The 23,680-nt window shown below is 40.5% G+C and overlaps 2 protein-coding genes across 3 annotated transcripts; one reads left to right on the forward strand and one right to left on the reverse strand.

Moving 5' to 3' along the window:
• The first annotated feature begins 933 nt into the window (after window positions 1-933).
• Window positions 934-19,073, forward strand: LOC120959774 (uncharacterized). 2 transcript variants are annotated; one of them, XM_049610059.1, is made up of 5 exons: window positions 934-1,416; window positions 10,655-16,985; window positions 17,050-17,455; window positions 17,520-17,827; window positions 17,892-19,073. In XM_049610059.1, exons 2-5 carry the CDS (start codon window positions 16,868-16,870, stop codon window positions 18,200-18,202), a joined length of 1,143 nt encoding a protein of 380 aa, XP_049466016.1. In that variant the 5' UTR covers window positions 934-1,416; window positions 10,655-16,867; the 3' UTR covers window positions 18,203-19,073. The 2 variants fall into 2 exon arrangements, with proteins under 2 accessions (XP_049466016.1, XP_049466015.1); XM_049610058.1 differs by lacking the exons at window positions 17,050-17,455; window positions 17,520-17,827; window positions 17,892-19,073 and having other exon boundaries at window positions 10,655-11,993.
• Window positions 19,074-19,360: 287 nt separating this feature from the next.
• On the reverse strand, window positions 19,361-22,158 carry LOC120956122 (uncharacterized). Its single transcript, XM_049610114.1, has 4 exons — window positions 20,263-22,158; window positions 20,121-20,191; window positions 19,904-20,059; window positions 19,361-19,839 (listed from the first exon to the last, which is right to left on the reverse strand). The coding sequence occupies exons 1-4, from the start codon at window positions 20,268-20,270 to the stop codon at window positions 19,361-19,363; spliced, it is 714 nt and encodes a 237-aa protein (XP_049466071.1). The 5' UTR covers window positions 20,271-22,158.
• Between the last annotated feature and the right edge of the window lie 1,522 nt (window positions 22,159-23,680).

Consider the following 23,680-nt stretch of genomic DNA (forward strand, 5'->3'; position numbering starts at 1 on the left):
ACCAAGCTTTTCTAACATTTTCAAATTTCGCTCAAATTCATCCACCAGACGCATGATAGATTCCGGACATTCCTTTTTAATCGGAGAGATGGCAAAAATAGAGTCCACATGAGATTTCACTATTAGATATTTGTTCTCATATCTGGTGCAAGCAACGCTGTAATTCGCTGTGGTAACTTCTATCTCTTCAATCACGCGCTTTGCATCTTCCGTTAGACATGAAATCAAATACGTAAATTTTTCCACTTCACTTAGCTCCGGCGCCGCATCTATCAGCGTTTTGAAATTATCACGAAACGTCGTCCAATTTTGCAAAGAACCGTCAAATTTCGGTAATTTGATTTCCGGTAGCTTCACTCGCGATGTTTGCTTCGAAACGTTAGAAGGTAACACTTCTTTCACTGTAGCAGCTGCGATTCGCTGCTTTGCGTTTCGCATTAATTTATACAACTTCGTCTCGAAGCGTGCATAAATTTCTTCCTCTTCTTCGATTGTGTCCGACACTTCTAAAATGCTCACATGCACTTTCTCGTATTCCGACTGCACCGCCGCAAGTCGGTCCGCACATTCGTTAAGCTGGGAAATTTCCAGATCCGCATCGCTTAGAATGGTATCCAGTCGGTTCATCTTTCGATCGAGATGATCGCGCACTCTGGAAGCCTTTTCATGTTCCAACATGCCACTTTTTCCCGTTCCGAAACCTTTGAACGGGTAAGAGAGAGATCCATCTTAGACGTCGACGGCAATTGTTCACCTGGTGTGTCACTTTTTTCTTGGTCGCCCACTAGATCGGCAACTTTTACCGGCGTGCGTTCCACTGACATTGTTCTTATTGTTCATCAACACTTTCACTGTGCACAATCACGTTCGCGGATAGTGATTGTAGCTAGCATTAGGTTTCGAATCGAACTAAGCAAAACTGCTGTTGGAATTCGTTTCGAGTAACTGTAGAGAATAATAGTAATAATAATAACAATAATAATAATTTAGAAATTAAATTTAAAATAAAGTGATTGTTACCATTAAAGTGAAGCTTAGAATTGATCGCGAGAGGGAAAGGAAAAGAGAGAAATAGCGATAGAACGAGAAGCGTATCGACAAGTGAGAGACTCGCGGCTTGCCGACAAGTGAACGTGAGAGACTGCACGGTGAGATGCTACACGGTGAGAAGAGTTCAACATAGAAACGCGTTTTCAAGAGAGGAGCAACTCGGTGAGATCGCATGTGAGAGCGGCAGGATGGAAACGAAACGCGAAAAGGCGATCAGTTTTTGGACAGACGTAGAAAAGACAAGTCGCAATAAAAAGAGTGTCCCAGCAGTAAAAAAAGAAAAAAAAAAAAAAGTGTTAAAATGTATAACATCAATGATGACAAGGGCTGCGGTTACGACAATGGCGCAAACCACGCTCCCAAATTGTAAGTATGGCAAGTTTTGTTAAAAATTACGGGATTGTGCAAATTAATCTGTTGCGCGGATTAAATGGAGATAGTTATGTGTTATTGTGGTTGTTATTTAGTCGAAATGCAAGATAACGGAACGCATTACTTTATCTTAGTGACTGGTGCGTGTGTGCAGTGAGCTGCATCAGTGAAAAAATATTTTTCTCATCTGCGTTTTGTGTTGAACTTGAATTAAAAAGTTATTATTTTATTTTTTTTACTTTTGTGATTTTAACCACGCGCTCCTTTTGGGAGCATGAAAAGATAGAAAATGTGTCTTAAACATTTACGGCTGAAAAAAAAGGAATTTTACGAACAAAAGATGAGGCAAGCAAGAATTAAAAAAGTGGAGTGGAGAAGGATAATTCTTCAACCATGAAAAGCGTTTTTTTGTGTTTTTTTTTTCTCAATGTTTTTATGGAGTACGCTTTGTGACTTTCAAGAGTACATATTTGTTGCTAATTTTGTTTAAATTGTGTAAATTCTGCGCGTCCTTTCGAGAGCGACTTGAAAATTCGGCTGGTGCGCATCCCACAAAAAAGGGAAAAGAAGAACCCCAGCATGCGAGACGTGAAAAGAACAGGTCGTTCGCCTGTGTGGCGAACATTCGCACAGAGACGTTATTGTTCAAATTTTGGGTATTGTTCAGAAAACAAAGCATTCGCTCGAGTTGGGTTCCTATAAGGATCGTGTGCTTTGTGTTACGAAACAGCACGTGCGCTCGTTTCTCTATAGAATTGCGTTTGGGAACAGATACTCCCCTCGGTTCATACGATCATGCGAAATTTGAACAAAGAGATGAGCCTAGGAAGAATTATTAAAGTGGAGGAACGGGTAGGATCGTTCTTAAACCATGAAGACACATGTGAAGCGTTTTCTCTTGTTTTTCAATTTTTTATGGAGTACGCTTTGTGACTTTCAAGAAAACATAATTGGTGTTAATTTTATTTTAAATTGTGTATATTTGGCGCGTTCTTTCGAGAGTGGCTTGAAAATTCGGCTGGTGTGCACCCTATATAAAAACAAGAAGAAGAAACCAGCATGCGAGACGTGAAAAGAACAGGTCGTTCGCCTGTGTGGCGAACATTCGCACAGAGACGTTATTGTTCAAATTTTGGGTATTGTTCAGAAAACAAAGCATTCGCTCGAGTTGGGTTCCTATAAGGATCGTGTGCTTTGTGTTACGAAACAGCACGTGCGCTCGTTTCTCTATAGAATTGCGTTTGGGAACAGATACTCCCCTCGGTTCATACGATCATGCGAAATTTGAACAAAGAGATGAGCCTAGGAAGAATTATTAAAGTGGAGGAACGGGAAGGATTGTTCTTAAACCATGAAGACACATGTGAAGCGTTTTCTCTTGTTTTTCAATTTTTTTATGGAGTTCGCTTTGTGATTTTCAAGAGAACCTATTTGGTGTTATTTTGTAAGTTGAGTAAATTTTGCGTGTTCTTTCGAAAGCGGCTTGAAAATTCGGCGAAGTGTACACCATAAATAAAAACAAAAAGTAGAACCTCAAGGTGTGTGGTGTGAAAATAATAGATCGTATGCCTGTGTGGCGTATATTCACACCGATAAGATACGGATCGAATTTTAGGTATGGTTTAAAAAAAAAAAAAAAAAAAAAAAACACACACACACACAAAGTATTCGCTCGAGTTGGATTCCTAGAAGGATCCTTTGCTTTGTGTTACGAAACGGCATGTGTGCTCGTTTCATTATTGAAGCCGGTGCGTATATATCACAACCTCGGATCAAACGATCATGCGACAATTTTGCAAAGAAATTAAATAGGAAGGAAGCAGAGGAGAATTTAGAAAGTTCAGGATGGCTATAGTAAAATAATAAATAAGTTAAAAATACTAATAATAAAAAAATCTTTTATGCAATAACGCCTCTGGAAGTGCTAAATTTGTGATAACGTAACAACAAAATAATAATAATTATGATAATAATACTGGTAATTATTAAAATTTAGATTAAATGATAAATAAATTGTTAATAATTATGAAAATAACTAACAACATTAAACATAAAATAAAAAAAAAATAAAAAAAAGAGAAAAAATTAAATAATGATGATTGTTGACGCCACACCTATAACGGTCAACTCAAACCGGCGTTATAAATGCGCAAGAAAATTCTAACTAAGTACACTTTATCAAGATAACTGCCATGAAGGCTGCGGAAGTCAACAACAGAAAAAAACCGATGAAATAAAAGAAGAGAGTGACAGAAGTTGTAAATGGATCGAGTTGTGTTTTTTTGCCAACAAGTAAAATCGCAGAAATATCACCAGATTTAATATCTAATCATCATTTTTGGTCCTTCGAAAGCCGGATCTGCGGACTATTCCATCGATCTATTTTAATTTATCCACGCATCACCATTTATCTTTTCAAGAATGCCACCGAAGAAAGCGATGTCATCCAAAGTGGACATGATGCGCGTCACCTCGCAAATACATAACCTAGAAAGCTTCGTCCAAGCGTACACCAGCGAACATGCCTCCCAATGTGAATCCCGGTTGGAAACCCTAGAAAAGTGCTGGATAGCATTTGATAGCATGCAAACAGTTCTAGAGGATGGGGAAGAAGATGAACAACAACTTACACGCCTGTTTAAAGAACGGAATGAAATGTACGATCGTTACTGCTTCATTAAGGGCCATCTAACATCATGCAAAATGGAAATGAACAGCACAGTAATTGAAAATGATTTGAACGCGAGCATCCCTGTTGCTGCTTCCCCACACCTACACCTGCCGAAAATAAGTTTACCGACATTTGATGGAAAAATTACTGAATGGCTCAGCTTCAAAGATAGATTCACAGCAATGATTGCATCATCTACCGATATTCCGGATGTTATGAAACTGGAGTACCTTCTAGCTTCGTTAAAGGGTGATGTTTCTAAACGGTTTGAGTATGTTGACATTGCTGCCGAAAATTATTCAACCACTTGGAAAGCGTTGCTAGATAGATACGACAATACCAGAGCACTAAAGCGTGAATACTTTAAAGCCATTTACTCCGTCGCACCTATGAAAGATAGTTCTATAGAAGAATTGCGTCGCGTAACCGATGAATTTGCTCGACTTACCCAAGGAGCAAGCAAATTGAAAGAGCCTATTAACCATTGGGATACGCCGCTTGCCAATTTGTTGCTTTACAAACTTGATCCAAACAGCGTCTTAGCTTGGGAACAATTCTCTTCAAGTGATGATAATGATAGTTTCTCTAAACTCATTGATTTTTTACACTCAAGAATCCGAATTCTAGCCGCACCAGCCCAAGTTTCATTGTCATCGCCTAAACCAAGTACGTCGAAGGTGGCCGGTAATAAACAAAGTAAGAGCTTGGCGAACGCCAGCGTAGCGTCTACATCCAACCGTTGCCACGCCTGTGACCAATCACACCTACTCTTCCAATGCGATGTTTTCAAATCAATGAATGTTAGTGAACGTAGAAAGCTCGTCAACACGAATAAATTATGTTTCAATTGCTTTAGAAGTGGTCATGCAGCAAGGGAATGTAGATCGCATCATAAATGCTACAAATGTAAACGCAACCACCATACATTACTCCATTTAGAAGAGCTTACAACCATAAATGAAGATACATCCACAAATTTACAAGTTGATACGACTTCACATATTTGCACCAATAATTTAACCGTATTACTACAAACTGCAGCAGTTAATGTAATAGATGATGCCGGAAACAGTTATCAAGTACGTGCGTTACTCGATTCAGGATCAATGTCAAACTTTATGTCATCTGCACTAGCCAATCGACTTTCTAATAACAAAACAAATGCTAATATACGCATCGCAGGAATTGGCCAGCGTGAAAGTAACATCAACCGCGCTATAGAAGCAATTGTATCCTCAAAGGTTCAGCAATTTACAATGAAACTGTATTTCTTAGTTATCGATTCTCCAACAGCTGAACTACCAACAGTAAAGGTTGATGCCAAAAAGTGGGACATTAACAATATTCCCTTAGCAGATCCACTATTTCACACACCTGGTCCAATTGATATCGTAATTGGCTGCGAAGCATATTGGCAGATACATTGCCCGGAAAAACGGTACATTGGACCAAATAATCCATCATTGATTAATACCAAATTTGGTTGGACAATAGCTGGATCAGTACCTATGAAGCATGTTGGCAATCGACAATCATTAAATGTGGTAACGCAATCCTCTTCCTTAGAAGCAAATATGCAACGATTTTGGGAATTAGATGCTATTCCAACCTCAAGTTCTCATTCTAAAGAACACGATCCATGTGAACAATTGTTCAAAATGACAACAACTCGTAACGAAGAAGGCAGATTTGTCGTAAAGTTACCAATATCATCCGATCCATCCGCCACTCTTGGTGAGTCTCGAAGCATAGCCGAGCGAAGATTCTATAATACTGAACGCCGTCTACAACGCAATATCACCACTTACGATCAGTATCGGCGGTTCATGAATACGTATGAAAATCTAGGGCACATGTCAATACTACCAGAACCAGTTGATGATTCGATCGCCCATTGCTATTTACCACACCATCCAGTAATGAAAGAATCTAGCACTACAACGAAGCTACGAGTGGTATTTGACGCATCATGTGTCACCGAATCTGGTTATTCCCTGAACAACATCCTACAGGTAGGGCCAACGGTACAGCCTGATTTGTTTTCCGTTATCCTTTGCTTTAGAAGTTATGCTGTTGCTTTATCAGCCGATATTGAAAAAATGTATCGACAGGTATTGATTTCTCCTGAAGACCAACCACTTCAGCGCATTTTATGGCGATCGGATCCAAACGAACCATTACGATGCTACCAATTACAAACAGTTACATATGGAACTGCCTCTGCGCCTTTTTTGGCTACACGAGCATTAAAGCAAATTGCAAATGATGTATCGTTAACACAACCCACCATTGCAGATGTAATTGAAAACAACTTCTATGTTGATGATTTAATGACTGGCGCACAAGATGAACAATCCGCTACATTTCTACAAGAATCAATCACATCACTTCTTAAGAAATATGGTTTTATCCTTACAAAATGGGCATCTAATTCAAGTTATGTTCTCAACAATATAGCCGAAGAAGATCTAGCCTTAAGAGAATGTCATGACCTGCAAATAGAAGGAACAGTAACAACCCTTGGTGTCACATGGACCCCTCAACAAGATGTTTTTGGCTTCAAAATAGAACGGTCATTACCACCATCTGTCGTTAACAGACGAAATCTCTTATCCTCTGTCTCTCAAATATTCGATCCATTGGGTTTGGCAGGCCCTGTGGTATGCAAGGCCAAACTCATGATGCAACAAGCATGGTCTGTTAAAGATGTAAACGGAAAGCAATTTGATTGGGACAAACCCTTGCCTTTGAAGCTGCAAAATGCGTGGAAATCATTTCATCAGAATATTCATGTGCTTAAAGAACTCCGCATTCCACGTTATATTTTTGGCAAAGGCAGTTTTGAGTACGAGCTACACTTTTTCGGCGATGCATCAGAAAGGGCATACGGTGCATGCTGTTATGTTAGAGTTCTATCTGAAGACGATATTCATTCAAATCTTTTAGTGTCAAAATCAAAGGTGGCCCCAATTTCTACCCGTCATACAATTGCTCGTTTAGAACTATGCGCTGCACTTCTATGTATCCGACTTCTACCCAAGGTGCTATCAGCAATACGATTCAGTCCGGCCAGGATAGTGTTCTGGACAGACTCAACAACTGTCCTTCATTGGCTCAATGCATCGCCTGCTAGATGGAAAACATTTGTAGCCAATAGAACATCACAGATTTTGGAAGTATCTGATGTTAGTCAATGGCATCACGTTGCTGGAACAGACAATCCAGCTGATGAAATATCTAGAGGTATGGACCCAACTGAACTTCTTCATTCCTCCCGTTGGTGGCATGGACCAACTTGGCTGTCCAAAGGATCTGAAACATGGCCTAGTGCATCAGTTGACGAATCTGACATGTCCATTGTTGAAGAAGAACGCCGAAATTCTTCAATTGTTGCCATGGCTACAGTCGCTGGTACGTTTTGCGATAAGTTATTCAATAGATATTCGACATATACGAAGCTCTTGCGTGCCGTTGTCATCTATCGTCGCTTTATCGTATATTTGAAACACAACCAAGCAGTGAAGAAGAAGCAGCAATCTGAAATTCCAAAGAGTCTATTTACATCATGGTTCAACTCAGACGAATTCAAGGCGGCAGAAAAATGTTTGTGCTTGCTACACCAGAAGCAAATGTATCCCGAGGAATTAAGTGCGCTGCAAGGTAAGCGAACCATATCCCGTTCTTCACCATTAAGATGGGTTAATCCTGTGGTCCTAGGTGATGGGCTTATTCGTGTTGGTGGAAGGTTAAGTCATGCCAAGTTACCTACTGAAACGAAGCATCCAATAATATTAGCAGCAAAACACCCACTAGTATTGTTATTGGTCAGAGATTGTCACAGCATGCTGCAACATGGTTCACCTCAACAGATGTTGGCTACACTCCGGCAAAAATTTTGGATTCTCGGAGCAAGAAATCTTATTCGAAATGCATATCATCGATGTATCACTTGCTTCAAACAAAAACCAACGTTTATCACACAACCAATCGCAGACTTACCATCCAGTCGAGTGCATCCTTCAAGACCATTCGAAGTGTCAGGGGTAGATTACTGTGGCCCGTTCTTTGTTAAATTCAACACCAGGCGCTCTACTCCACGTAAAGTCTACATAGCCATTTTTGTATGCTTCTCAACTCGTGCTGTCCATATCGAGGTTGTAAGTGATTTATCGACAGCAGCATTCATCTCAGCATTACAAAGATTTATCTCACGGCGTGGAAAGATCTGTGAATTACATTCTGATAATGGAACTGCTTTTAAAGGAGCTTCACATCAGCTGCATGAGTTGTATGCAATGCTCAAGGCAGATGAAACTGCAAGAGAAAAAATATTCAACTGGTGTGGTGTTAATGAAATCACTTGGAAATTTATTCCACCACGAGCACCTCAGTTTGGGGGATTGTGGGAAGCCGCAGTCAAATCCGTCAAAACCCATCTTTTGAAGCAAATTGGAACAACCTCCATCATCTATGAAGATTTCATGACTCTCTGTACTCAAATAGAAATGTGCCTCAATTCGCGGCCTTTAACACCAATTCCTACAGAAACAGAGGACATTGAAGTCTTAACACCAGGACATTTCTTGGTTGGTTCTAACTTTCAAATGGTGCCAGATACTAGCGTAACCACTATTCCTGATAACCGCTTGTCTCATTGGAGACACACTCAGAAAATACTGCAGGCCATATGGTCAAGATGGTACCCTGAGTACTTACAACAGCTGCAAGCTAGAACAACCAACATGCGAAAACTTGCTACCAAAATTGAAGTTGGAAGGGTGGTGATATTGAAGGAAGACAACATGCCACCTGCTCAATGGCCTCTCGGTATCATAACAGACCTACATCCCGGTAAGGACAACATAGTTCGTGTAGTTTCTTTGCGAACTCCTCGAGGAAAGATCGTCACAAGGCCAGTTACACGAATTGCTTTGCTACCAATTGAGGATGATTTGAAATAAGCTGGTTATTTCAAGGTGGCCGGAATGTTGACGCCACACCTATAACGGTCAACTCAAACCGGCGTTATAAATGCGCAAGAAAATTCTAACTAAGTACACTTTATCAAGATAACTGCCATGAAGGCTGCGGAAGTCAACAACAGAAAAAAACCGATGAAATAAAAGAAGAGAGTGACAGAAGTTGTAAATGGATCGAGTTGTGTTTTTTTGCCAACAAGTAAAACCGCAGAAATATCACCAGATTTAATATCTAATCATCAATGATAATAATAATAAAATATAATAATGATGATTATATAAATAAATAAATATTGCCTCTGGAATGGTTATATTTGTGATAACACAGTTAGACATGGACGCCTCTGGGAGGGCTACATGCACTCAGAAGTTAGACATGGACGCCTCTGGGAGGGCTACATGCACTCAGAAGAGTTATACAATGACGCCTCTGGGAGGGCTAAATTTGTGATAACAAAGTTAGACATGGACGCCTCTGGGAGGGCTACATGCACTCAGAAGTTAGACATGGACGCCTCTGGGAGGGCTACATGCACTCAGAAGAGTTATACAATGACGCCTCTGGGAGGGCTACATTTGTGATAACAAAGTTAGACATGGACGCCTCTGGGAGGGCTACATGCACTCAGAAGAGTTATACAATGACGCCTCTGGGAGGGCTACATTTGTGATAACAAAGTTAGACATGGACGCCTCTGGGAGGGCTACATGCACTCAGAAGTTAGACATGGACGCCTCTGGGAGGGCTACATGCACTCAGAAGAGTTATACAATGACGCCTCTGGGAGGGCTAAATTTGTGATAACAAAGTTAGACATGGACGCCTCTGGGAGGGCTACATGCACTCAGAAGTTAGACATGGACGCCTCTGGGAGGGCTACATGCACTCAGAAGAGTTATACAATGACGCCTCTGGGAGGGCTACATTTGTGATAACAAAGTTAGACATGGACGCCTCTGGGAGGGCTACATGCACTCAGAAGAGTTATACAATGACGCCTCTGGGAGGGCTACATTTGTGATAACAAAGTTAGACATGGACGCCTCTGGGAGGGCTACATGCACTCAGAAGTTAGACATGGACGCCTCTGGGAGGGCTACATGCACTCAGAAGAGTTATACAATGACGCCTCTGGGAGGGCTAAATTTGTGATAACAAAGTTAGACATGGACGCCTCTGGGAGGGCTACATGCACTCAGAAGTTAGACATGGACGCCTCTGGGAGGGCTACATGCACTCAGAAGTTAGTCATGGACGCCTCTGGGAGGGCTACATGCACTCAGAAGAGTTATACAATGACGCCTCTGGGAGGGCTATATCTGTGATAACGTACCATAACAAGGACGCTTTATCGAAAAGCTACACGCGTATTATAAATTGAAAACATTATAAATTTAACAATAATAACTAAAACAATAAAGCCATTTACATAAATTAAAATAATAAAACAGTAAAACAAAGAAATAAACAAAACACATGCCTCCGAATGAGGCCAACTTGTTTTATACAAACAATAACGTAGAAGCCTCTGGGAGGGCCGACACCAAAGAATGAAAAACTTATACTTATTTTCCATTTCAGTAAATCAAAGAAAGTGAGCATATTACGCAATGCCCTTAAGGCGGAGAAAAGGCGGAACCTCTTACTTGCGGCTAAGCTGAAGTACCAAAATAAAGCTAGAGCAAAACATTTACGAGAAATAAAGCAGTTCAAAGCCGACATTGTCAAAGAGGCGATTCATTCAACGGCGATCGATATGCAAAATCGTGAAAACACCACCCTTTCTTCCTCCATGAACACACTTTCGGCTGTTTCTATAAATATTCCGGAGTGTAAACCAATCACTAATACGGAAGAAATCGATCGCAAATCCTTCAAAGATTGGAAAGATTTGTTAGAAGCATCTATGGACCTCGCCGGTATCACTGATGAGTATACCAAAAATAATGTTTTTAAAGTAAAGGCAGGACCTATGCTGCTAGAGGTCCTAGACTCGACTCCAAAACAGCCATTATCTGAGACGTCAAACGCCCCATATTCAAACGCTATGAAGCGACTGAACGACTTTTTCGGTTCTCGAGAATATCGCTTGGTGCAGCGGCAAAAGTTAAGAGCATTGACGCAGGACGCGGAGGAGTCGGACTTAAAATATCTTAAGCGAGTGATAGCCACAGCTAAATTGTGCGATTTTGACGAAGAAAAACTAATGGAAGGCGTGACAGAAGTTATACAACTACATGCGCTCAACGCCAAAGTGCGAGAGGCAGGTAGAAAGGTTCTACGCAAAGGAGGTACCCTAGCAGCTCTGGTGGACAAAATTCGAGGGTACGAAGTGGATAAGACAAACGAGGAAATTTTCAAGAGGACACATCAGCCAGCATCGGACTTCAGAATAGCGGCGGTTGCACGAAGCGGAGTCGAATCGAATTCCGCTGCTGGATCCGGAACGGAACCGCGGGGAAGGAACTTCGATTACCAAGGACAATCCAGCTGGAGGAATTTTGGGAATCCCAGCAATAAATACGGACGAAATAATTCAAGATACGAAAATAAGTTCGTACCCTGCTGGAGATGCTCCAGTATATTTCATGTACCATCTAAGTGTCATGCAGCAAATAAGATCTGCCGAAACTGTAAGAAAACGGGTCACATTGAACGTGCTTGCCGACAAATACCGACACCATCAAACACACTGAAACGTCGGATCAGTCGGGACGATGAAAGACCCGTCAATACAAAGAAAATCGCCACAGTGACTAAAGATGAGGAGCAAAAAGAAGACACGAACGTCGTAAGTGACTATTCCTCATAATTCAGCTTACCCGATTGAATTTTTATCTGCCCATGTTGTGAATTTGATAAACCATATTTTATCTGAAGGAATAAATAGGAGTGAACTAAAAAAAAAAAAAAGTAAAAACATTAACATTAATGACTATTATATTTTTCAGATTAACGAACGGTTCTCGATTGAAATAAACGAGTTGCATGACTTGGATATCCAAAGAGGATGTATCTTAGGACGCATTGCAAATAACATTTCCGTGTTATTTTTGATAGACTCCGGAGCGGACGTCAATACTGTGGACGAAGACACTTTTGATAAGTTGCGTAACAATGAACAATCCAGAGAGCAACTATATTGCGTTTCAAATGATACAGATAAACCACTCCGTGCGTACGCCAGTCCGGGCGAGATCAAAGTCGTAGGCACTTTTGTAGCAGAATTGTACATTTCAGAAGAAAGACCATGTCTTTTTGAAAAATTTTATGTTATTAGAGGCGCTAAACCACTGTTGGGTAGAGAAACATCTCTGAGATACAGTGTTTTGCAAATAGGGCTCGATGTGACAATTAACTGTGCAAGTTCTGGCAAATATTACCCCGATAAATTTCCAGGAGAAATGCTCGCAGTAACAGTGGAAGACGAATTCCCCAAATTTAATATCCCTCCGGTTGTCTTATCTTACGACATCACCAAACCACCATCACGTCGTATATTTACTAATATCCCTTTACCATTTCGCGAGGAGACCCAACGTAGACTGCAAAACCTTTTAGCAACTGGAATTATAGAGGTTGTCACAGACTCAATGGATAGATCATTTTGCTCGTCATTACTGGTCGTTCCAAAAGGGAAAGATGATATTCGCTTAGTAGTAGACCTAAGAGGGCCCAACAAATGCATTATTCGCACACCATTCAGGATGCCAACTTTGGAGGAGATTCTCTCCGACCTTCACGGCGCCAAATGGTTCTCCACTATCGACCTTACTAGTGCATTTTTTCATATAGAAATAGCGGAACAATCTCGGCACCTAACTAATTTTTTCAGAGGAAACGCTACGTATCGTTTTAAACGACTACCATTTGGTCTTTGCAATGCTCCAGACATATTTCAAGAGACATTACAAACTAAAATATTATCCGGGTGTCATGGCCAAAAATGTTACTTAGACGACATTTTAGTACACGGGCATACAAAAGAGGAACACGATAGTAATCTTAAAGCGGTTCTTCATCAACTTAAAGCTCATAACGTGCGCATTAATACTAACAAATGCGTGCTTGGTAAGAACAAAGTTAAATTCGTTGGTTATCTTATATCAGATGAGGGATTATGCGTTGAAAACGAAAAATTAAAAGCAGTCCAGAACTTCCGTCGTCCAGAAACCATAAACGAAGTAAAAAGTTTTTTGGGGTTTATGAATTTCTCGGAACGGTTTATTTACATGCGCGCGGATAAAACTAAGTATTTGAGAGAAGTAGCTAAATCTGAAGTTTTTTATTGGTCCGCCGCGGAAGAATCTGAGTTTAACTTTTAAAAAAACGAAGCTTTAAAATCTATAGCTACGTTAGGTTATTTTAGTTCCAAGGATGATACTGAATTGTACGTTGACGCGTCTCCCGTGGGCCTTGGTGCAGTATTGGTACAGTTCGATGTGGAATGTAAGCCACGGATAATAGCATGTGCTTCAAAAGCATTAACTAGTACAGAACAGAGATACCCACAGACACAGCGAGAAGCGCTAGCGATCGTGTGGGGAGTAGAAAGGTTTACTTTCTATTTGACAGGTAAATCATTCGCCATCCGCACAGATTCCGAAGCTAATGAGTTCATTTTTGGTGAGAGCTATAGACAAAGTAAACGGGCAGTTACACGGGCTGAGGCTTGGGCTCTAAGACTACAAACCTATGACTTTACTGTAAAGCGGATCCCAGGTCATTTAAATGTTGCAGATGCTCTATCAAGGTTGATTGCTCAAACACAAGAAGCAGAACCTTTTGATCAAGATGATGATAAACATCTACTATACACACTTGGCGGGGGAATTGTGAGTATCACGTGGAAGGACATCGAACAAGAGTCGGAAAATGACCCAGAGCTCGTAGCGGTGAGAACAGCTAGTAAATCGGGTCGCTGGCCAGATAACCTACGTAGATATGAAGCAGAACGCAGATCAATTCGTTCGTTAGGGTCAATAGTTTTCAAGGACGATAAAATTATTACCCCAACTAAACTGAGATCACAGATTATGTTGACCGCTCATCAAGGACACATAGGTGTTTCTGCAATGAAGCGTATAATGAGGGAATATTTTTGGTGGCCAAACATGAGCAAAGACGTTGAGGTGTTTGTGAAAAATTGCAACACGTGTTTAGTTATTGCAAGAAAAAATCCACCAGTGCCCTTGACTAATCGCACTTTGCCGGATGGACCATGGCAAGTGCTACAAATAGATTTTCTATCCATACCAGGTTGCGGGGCTGGAGAGTTTTTGGTTGTGGTCGATACCTATTCTAGATATTTAGCCGTTATCGAAATGCATAGTACAGACGCAAAAACTACTATTTTAGCACTAAGTAGAATTTTCTTTACCTGGGGATTGCCACTAACCATTCAGAGTGACAATGGCCCTCCTTTCCAGAGCAATGAGTTTATTACGTACTGGGAGGAAAAAGGCGTAAAAATTAATAAGTCAATACCCTTAAACCCTCAGTCAAATGGGGCTGTCGAAAGACAGAATCAAGGTATTATCAAAGCTTTAGCTGGAGCCAAGCAAGATGGAAATAATTGGAAAGACGCCCTTAGTGCTTACGTTCATGTACATAATAACATGAAACCACATTCCAGACTGGGAGTAACTCCGTTCGAATTATTGGTAGGATGGCGGTATAGAGGTTTCTTCCCAAGTCTGTGGGAATCAAAGGTAACAAAAGAGATAGATAGATCTAACGTACGCGAGCAGGATAATCTTTCCAAATTAGTAAGCAAAACTTACGCAGATACTCGTCGAGGAGCGAAGGATTCGGATATAACTGTAGGAGACAAGGTCCTACTCTCATTTCCTAAGAAAAACAAGACAGATAGTACATTTTCCTCTGACTCATACACAGTGTTAGTTAGAGAAGGATCAAAGGTTGTTGTTCAGAACGATCGAGGAGTTCAATATACCCGCAACGTGGGGGATTGTAAAAAAGCGTCGCAAAGAACGCAGTTAATAGAAGAAATAGGACCTAATAGCACATCATTGTCGACTCAGAAGGATTCCGAAAAGGAGTCAGAACATCCTTCGGAAGATAGGTCAAGGAGAAGTCCAATTAAGCGATCACAAAGAGCAGTGAGAAAGCCTGAAAAACTAAAGGATATGTTTTTATATCGAATTTATAGCTAGAGTAGGAGAGGAGGCGAATGTAGAGAATAATAGTAATAATAATAACAATAATAATAATTTAGAAATTAAATTTAAAATAAAGTGATTGTTACCATTAAAGTGAAGCTTAGAATTGATCGCGAGAGGGAAAGGAAAAGAGAGAAATAGCGATAGAACGAGAAGCGTATCGACAAGTGAGAGACTCGCGGCTTGCCGACAAGTGAACGTGAGAGACTGCACGGTGAGATGCTACACGGTGAGAAGAGTTCAACATAGAAACGCGTTTTCAAGAGAGGAGCAACTCGGTGAGATCGCATGTGAGAGCGGCAGGATGGAAACGAAACGCGAAAAGGCGATCAGTTTTTGGACAGACGTAGAAAAGACAAGTCGCAATAAAAAGAGTGTCCCAGCAGTAAAAAAAGAAAAAAAAAAAAAAAAAGTGTTAAAATGTATAACATCAATGATGACAAGGGCTGCGGTTACGACAGTAACCAAATGTTCGAATACGGTTAGAAGGACCAAAAAATGTTTTGAATTTAAACATTAAAACTTAGACTTGGACTGCTGTGACAATTCATTTATTTTGACCGATCGCGTCGAGTGCTAAAGATGGACTGATGTTCGATTTCATACGCTCGTGATAGCAAACTTCTCTGGTTTGTTGCTTAACCTAGGAAATTCTAAGAAAGGCCGATCGGCCACCAAAAGCGCGCACGTGCCTTAGCGCAGACAATTGTCTTTTGTTTAACCTTTGATCCCACTTGCGAGCAGGCTTCACACTGTTCATATTGTCATTGTTTTACAAAGCAAATACAGAGTTCTTAGTATTGTTTTCGCTTCGCTCACACCATATGGCGCCCCTAGTTCCTAGCATCGTATTCTTTTGCTTCGACAGATATGTTTTGGAACCAAAAATTATTTATTTAAACTCAAAAAAAAAAAAAAAAAAAAAATTGAGACATATCGCCATAGCGCTGAACGTGTTAAGGAGTTTCGCGTGCACCAGTTATCGAAGTCTTCTAGTGAAGCCTGGAGTATGCGATGGTCGTCTGGTCCCTGGATTTACCGAAAGCTTTTGGTGTCGTCCGCGTAGAGCAGGTGATTATCCCCAGGAAGTATCGTGGAATCACCATTTATATAAAGGACAAATAGTATTGTTGGAGCAACTGCTGGAGTCGAGTAGTTCGAAGCGGAGTGGAACAAATCCGTTCATTTTTTGAACTTGCCCAGGCTGCAAATGACAGCCCGAAAGACCAATACATCTTAATTATAATACATGGTTGACGAGTTCACTTGCTTTTAATGCATATTTGTTGACTGTTTGGAATGAAATATTAAAGAAAATATTGAAATTTTGATTTGCTATTATTAATAAACACGTTTCGTCTCAATTCGGCTCGAATTTCTTTAGATTTGGCAATCTATACAAAACAACACGCTGTGGCAAACGTTGATCGTGTTTCTTCTTCTGAAAGCTTCATCTTCTTCATGGTGGTATTTTGACCGCAGCCGATTGTTTACTTTCAGATGTCATATCACACACAAATTGATAGCGAGCCATTGTTGCAGCCATATCTTGTAATTGAAGCGATTTGTGATTAAAAATAGTTTTGTCGTCGTTGTTTTCGTGGAAATCACTATGAATAAAAGTTTCTCGAAGCGTATCAAATATAATTCTTACTTGTATCGCCACCGTGATCGTTTGGAACATGAAAACCAGATAGATGACGGTGCCGGCCCTAGTGGAACTTCCAATGGTATGAGGTTTATTGCAATTATGTATTACTTCATTTATAACAATTATTTTGATACGGGTTGCAGTAGCTGAACAAGGTATGAATTCTTCACAAGGCAGTGATGCACTTGCACAGGATAATATCGTCGGTGAAACTTTCTACGAAGGGGAAGCTGCTTATCTATCAGAAGCCGATGATGATGTAATCGACTATTTAATGGAAAGTTCGGATGATGATATAGATCCAGCAGCATCAGATGACCCATTCTCTGCTGAAGATGCTTTGCGTCAATGGGCAATATCAACAAACCAAACATACGACTCGATTGCCCAAGTGATGGATATAGTTCGAAAAGTGAGTTCCTGTAACCTATCTAAAGACGCTAGAACCCTACTAAAAATCAATCGAAAAATTTCGGCTGATATCTTGACGGTAGAAGGTGGTCAGTACTGGTATTATGGAGTGCAGAAATGTCTCACGAACAAGCTAAGGTACACTCATGAAAATGCTTCTGTCTTACTTTTCATAAACAAACTAATTAATGTCTGTTTGCAGTAATACATCTCTGAATTCGGACACCACACTCTTGCTTAATGTATCCATCGATGGTTTGCCGATATTTAAAAGCAATAATTTACAATTCTGGCCGATTTTAATAAATATTCATAACATGCCAGAAATTCCTGTTATGATTGTTTCAATTTACAGCGGAACAAAGAAACCTAGCATCGAATATTTTTTAAAGCAGTTCATCGAAGAAATAAACCTATTAACTAGCAATGGGGTACAAATCAACGACGTGAGAGTTGATGTAGTGGTACGCGCCATAATTGCCGATTCACCAGCACGGGCGTTTATAAAAGGTAAAACAAAATTGCATTTTATACTTCTAAAGCACAAACTATTGATTTAATTCGTTTTTTACAGGTGTCGCCAACTTCAATTCATTTGATGGTTGTTTGAAATGCACTACCAAAGGTGTCAAAATGCAAGGAAGAACAACTTTCCTTGATTGTAGCGCACCAAAAAGAACCGATAGACATTTTAGAAAGCGGAAGTATGGTGGTCATCATAAACTTGACTCGCCAATACTTTTGTTAAATAATTTTGATCTTGTGAAGCAAATAATAGTTTGTGATCAACTACATTTGATAGATCTTGGTGTCATCAAACGGATATTGATCGGCTTGTTGTTTGGTAAATTTGGGTTTAAAAAAAATTGTCCTTTGCTGAAATAACGACAATATCTGGTATGCTGATGACAATCCAATTGCCAATAGAAATCCATAGAAAATTTCGATCGTTACACGATGTGAATCACTGGAAAGGCTCAGAGTTTTCATCATTTTTATACTATGCAAGTTTTTCGGTGTTGAAAAACATCATGAGTGATGAACAGCACAAACATTATATGTTGTATTTCTGTAGTATAACATTATTCTCCTCGAACATCTACAAAGAACATTGGCCGCTTGCTAATAATTTAATTACTCTTTTTGTAAAAAAGTATGTTGATGTTTACGGACCACAGTTTATCTCGAGCAACGTTCACAATCTTACACACATATTCGAAGAAGTAGATGAATTTGGTCCACTGCGGACGTTATCTTCTTATTTATTCGAAAATGCTCTACAACACATAAAAAATTTGTTGCGTAACGGATGGAGGAGTTTGGAACAAGTTATTAATAGAATTGCAGAACAAGAAGCGTATTATGTCCATAAAAAAGATGATATTTCAAGTTATCCATCTATTAAACAGAGAGGTAACATTACCACTCTCCATGTTCGCAAAGGATTTTGCTTGAAACCTGGACACCGAGATGGGTGGTTTTTAACCAAATCTGGAAATGTTTGCCAGTACATTAATGTAGTTGCACAGGAAAATGTAACAAGCCTAAAAATAATCGCCAGAAAATTAAGCAACTCTACTCATTGCTTTGATTATCCCTTTACATCTAAGCTGATTAATATGCACCGTGGAAATCTCCGTAGCTTTGAGGAAACAGAAGTACAAATTGATTTACAAGATGTGAAATGTAAATTGGTAGCTGTTCCTCTCCCAAAAGACAACGAATTCGACTTTGTTCCGTTAGTTCATACGTTAATTGAATAAAACAGAAATGTACATTTTAAATTTAATCTTTATTGCAATTCTTATGGTTTTCATATCACATGATGGTATTTCCGAACACATTTAATAAATTCATTCATTTCTAACTTACATAATGACACTGCGCAACTTACACGATTTCTAGCGTCGATGATGAGAAGTTCTAACTAATCCAACTAAGTTTAGCCTTTGACCACCATGCTTGAATTTGTTTTGGAAAAAACCTTTGATTGCTTTATCAGATGGTGTAACATCTCCGTATGTTCCTATGTCTTTAAATTGCCTAATTATATTTTTGTATTCGAAAAAGCATAATGGGACGACTTATGCCCGTCCACGTGATTTGAGTCACTAGCTCCTTTGTAAATATTATGTCCATAGCCGCATGCATCCTTTCTTCTGAACAATCTGATGGTAGACGAGTTTCTAAATAGTCATTGAAATTCTTTCTAAACTCAGGTTCCGACAATCTTTTTTCAAGCGTATCCAGATCATTTTTGTTTGCTAGTGGTTCCCACTCAAAACTCGACACAGCCACAAACCCTGGACGAGGAATCAATTTGTCAGAGACAATGTTGAATTCCGACCGCATCAATTTGATTTGTCCTTCCAAAGCTGCTATTCTCTTGTTTGATATCTCTGCTTGCTGTCTTTGCTCCTGTTGTATTAAGTCTAGTTTGTTGATAATTTCGTTCCATAAATAATCTCCTTCAGTTTGTCTATTGGTTTGTGTTGAACAGGATTTTTGCTTCGGAAGTGGGTCTGGAAACATAAAACATGAAAATTAGCATGCAGTATTGCCATCAAAAAGGAACACTCTGTTTACTTTTTTGCAAGTCTTGTCGTGAGGTGCTCGGTGTTTGGATGAAATTTTCGTTATGTTCTTCGTATGTTTGTGTTTTATCTGAGCACGAGGATAAATCTTCCAAAACATCCGGATGTAAATGATGATAGGAGTTTATTTTAACTGGCGGAGTAGAGGCTAGAAATAAACCATTCATTTGTAAATGAAGCGAATACCTCGTCTACGTATTTACCCTTACATGCTTGATTGATCGGTAACAATACAGCCTTCCCATTTTTCATTTGAACGATGAACCTCGGACGTTTTGCGCTGAAAGTATGGAAATATGTTCGCGTGAGAACGACTAAATGCAAAACACTTTTTTTCTACAATGAACTCACTTTTCCATCCTGCGTCCCTGATGGTTTATATAGCGCTATAGTTGCGTGTCTATCAGCGGAGGAGCGTTGGACCAATCACTACTGCGGTGGGGATATGTACTGCACATTCGAAGGAACGAGTTCAAATCCATTCATCAAAGAATCAAAAGGTAAATCTATATCTCTTACACTAAATAATAACCTAACATTAGAACGATATACAACACACACCACAGCTTGTCAGCGAAACGCACAACGCAATACGTGTGATTGACAGTGCGCGGCTCAACAAGACGATAGAATGACAGCAACAAAGCTTTGATTTTTTTTTGCTGGCAACACTGTATGTTTTGACCAAAGTGGGTTTATTATACAGGTGGGCTTATCCCGAACAAATTGACAGCCGTACTGTAGAAAAATGAAAACGAAATGACAGGAGGGGATTCGATCATTTGTTGATGTATGCGTGTGAATTCCAATGGCTATTTTGGATGATGTGTCGTAGTGTGGGTGAAAAACTACGTATCACAATCGAATCCCCTCCTGTCATTCGTTCGTCCAATATGGCCTTCCCGCCAAACCTATAAGCCCACCTAGTCCCTATACCCACTTTGGTTTTGACATTGACATCAAAATACATCGCATAGGAAAAACATCGCTGGTGTTGTCAATGTCGGTCTAAACTGGTGTTATATAGACGTCTTTCGGCGGACTTTCGGTGACCCGAAAGACCACCAAAAGACGTCTTTTCAGCTGTCATTTGCAGCCTGGGTGTTTACGCTGGCATCACTAGCGGTTTAGATTTAATAAATAGATGACGAAAAGGCTTTGTCATCCTCTTCTTCTCTGGCAAATCGTCGTTACAAGAAAGAAACGCGCAAGACTTTATCCGAAATTCTCCTCCGAGTTAAAATTGGTGCCGTGACCAAGATAGTGTCGAAATCCTGATTAGTCGAGAGTTTTTCGATAAAGTAAATATTATCTGCGCGCGCTTACGCTAACCCTTCTGTACACGCACTCGCATCGTTTGGCTTGCTTCACTTTAATACCAATAACTAATCTTGTAAAATGTCCGGGCAACCGGAGATCTTGGCTACGAGAAGAACGATTTTGCTAACTATCTTGGGACGATATGAACAATTTAACCAAGATTACCAATCTGAGCGGGACTCGATTGAGGTTGAAACTCGAATAAACAAATTTGAGCAAATGTGTAAGGATTTGGAAAGCATTCAACAGCAGCTTTGAAGGCAAAATATAGGCAAATTCCTCGTAGCGAAGGGTCGCAGCATAGGGCCGGCAGCAACCCGCTGCAAGGCATAAAGCTGCCCACCATAGCATTGCCCGAGTTCGATGGCGACTGTATGCAATGGCTAACTTTCCGCGACACCTTTGAGTGTCTTATTCACGAAAATGATGAGCTTCCCGCCATACAGAAGTTTCACTATTTGCGCGCAGCCGTAAAAGGCGAAGCCGCACAAGTAATTGAGTCGATAACGATAAGCTCAAAAAACTATACACTGGCTTGGATAATGCTCACCTAAAGATACTCAAACGAATACCTGCTTAAGAAACGTCACTTGCAGGTTATGTTTGGCATCACACCGGCTAGGAAAGAAAACGCAACGGCATTGCATCAGTTGGTCGATGAATTCGAGTGGCATAAAAAAAACGTTGAGCCATTTCGGAGAAAAGGCAGATGAATGGAGCAGCATTTTGGAACATTTGTTGTGTACAAAACTGCCAACAACAACACTACGCGATTGGGAAGAGCATGCGTCAAATAATGAAAATCCCAGCTATGAAGCACTTATTACATTTTTACAGCGCCGTATGAGAGTTCTTAAACGCTGTTAGTAAACAAATCTGAGACGTTAAATGATGAAACACAATCCTATGCAAAAAGAAATAATTTTACACGCACCTCCAGCTTTGCCACAACTGATCGCGATAACAACAGATGCCACTTATGCAATATGCCGCACACTATCATAAAATGCCAGCGATTCCTTGCCATGAGTCCTGCGCAACGTTACCGAACAGCGCTTGATGCGCGGTTATGTCTAAATTGCCTGCGGGACAATCATGGAGCTCGAGATTGCTCCTCTCAGTATAAATGTCGCCACTGTAATTTAGCACACCACGCAATGTTACACTCACAAGGCACTCCCGGCACATCCACCACTACACCAATACGACAAGCTGTGCGGGATGAACCGGTACACCAAACACACAACACTAACGATCCAACGGCTAACACACAACGTAGTTTTGTAGCTGCAGTTAGACAAGCACCTTCGCAGTTATTGCTCCAGACTGCACTATTGAATGTTGTTGATGCACATGGCATTGTGCATCCTGTTCGTGCACTTTTGGACAGTGCTTTGCAGCCTAATTTAAAGAGCAGCAGGCTCGCTCAGAGGTAAGCATTGCGAAATGACACTGTAAATATAACCCTTAAGGCGGAAGGCCTCTCCACCAGAACGGTGAAAAAATCGGTGCGAGCTACGATCGCCTCGAGAACCGAAGATTTCAAGTTGGGTGTTGAATTTTTGGTTGTTGACAAGGCTGATAGCTGATTTCCCGGCGCATGATCGATCGACTAAACATCTACTATCAAAACGTAAGAGGATTGCGCACAAAACTAGACGAGTTACGCCTCTCTCTATCTGAGCTTGATATGGATGTGTTGGTGTTGACTGAAACATGGCTCGATGCCACAATTCCATCCTCTCTTATCTCGGAGGATGCGTATGTCATCTATCGCTGCAACCGAAATTCTCTCAACAGTAACCGTTGCCGTGGTGGTGGTGTACTCATTGCCTGCTCTTCCGTGCTGAACACGTCAACTTTATCACTGCCGTTCGACTCGCTGGAGTCTGTTTGGACAATTGTTAAGCTTCAAAACCTTGCAATCTATATCGGCGCCGTTTACATCCCACCCGATTTGCGTTCTTCCGAAGTAGTCCTTGACGATTTACATGAGAGTGTTAGTTACGTTGCTGGCAAACTTAAACCAAATGATCTAATGGTGTTACTTGGTGATTTTAATTCATCATCACTCTCCTGGCAACCGTCGGCATCGTGCGTTAATCAGTTCATTCCTACTGGTGTATCTCGTGAAAATGTTTCTCTGCTTGATGGAATGTCGGTAAACGGCTTGCTGCACTTATCCGGCATAAAAAATATACGCGGAAGACAATTAGATCTTTTATTTGCCAATGCTGCCTTCTTGGAGTGCTGCTCCCCCGTCATAGCTTCACCTGTACCACTCGTCGCGCTAGAAAATCATCATCCTGCTCTTGAGACAAGCGTGCTCCTTACGCACTCTCGCCCTGCATCCTCCCAACGAATACCTACGGCTCGTATGTTCAATTTTAGGAAATTGGACTACCAAAAGCTTCATCGTATATTACCCGATACCGATTGGTCCTTTATT

Source organism: Anopheles coluzzii, chromosome 3 (assembly GCF_943734685.1).
Source record: "Anopheles coluzzii chromosome 3, AcolN3, whole genome shotgun sequence".
Classification (NCBI taxonomy): domain Eukaryota; kingdom Metazoa; phylum Arthropoda; class Insecta; order Diptera; family Culicidae; genus Anopheles; species Anopheles coluzzii.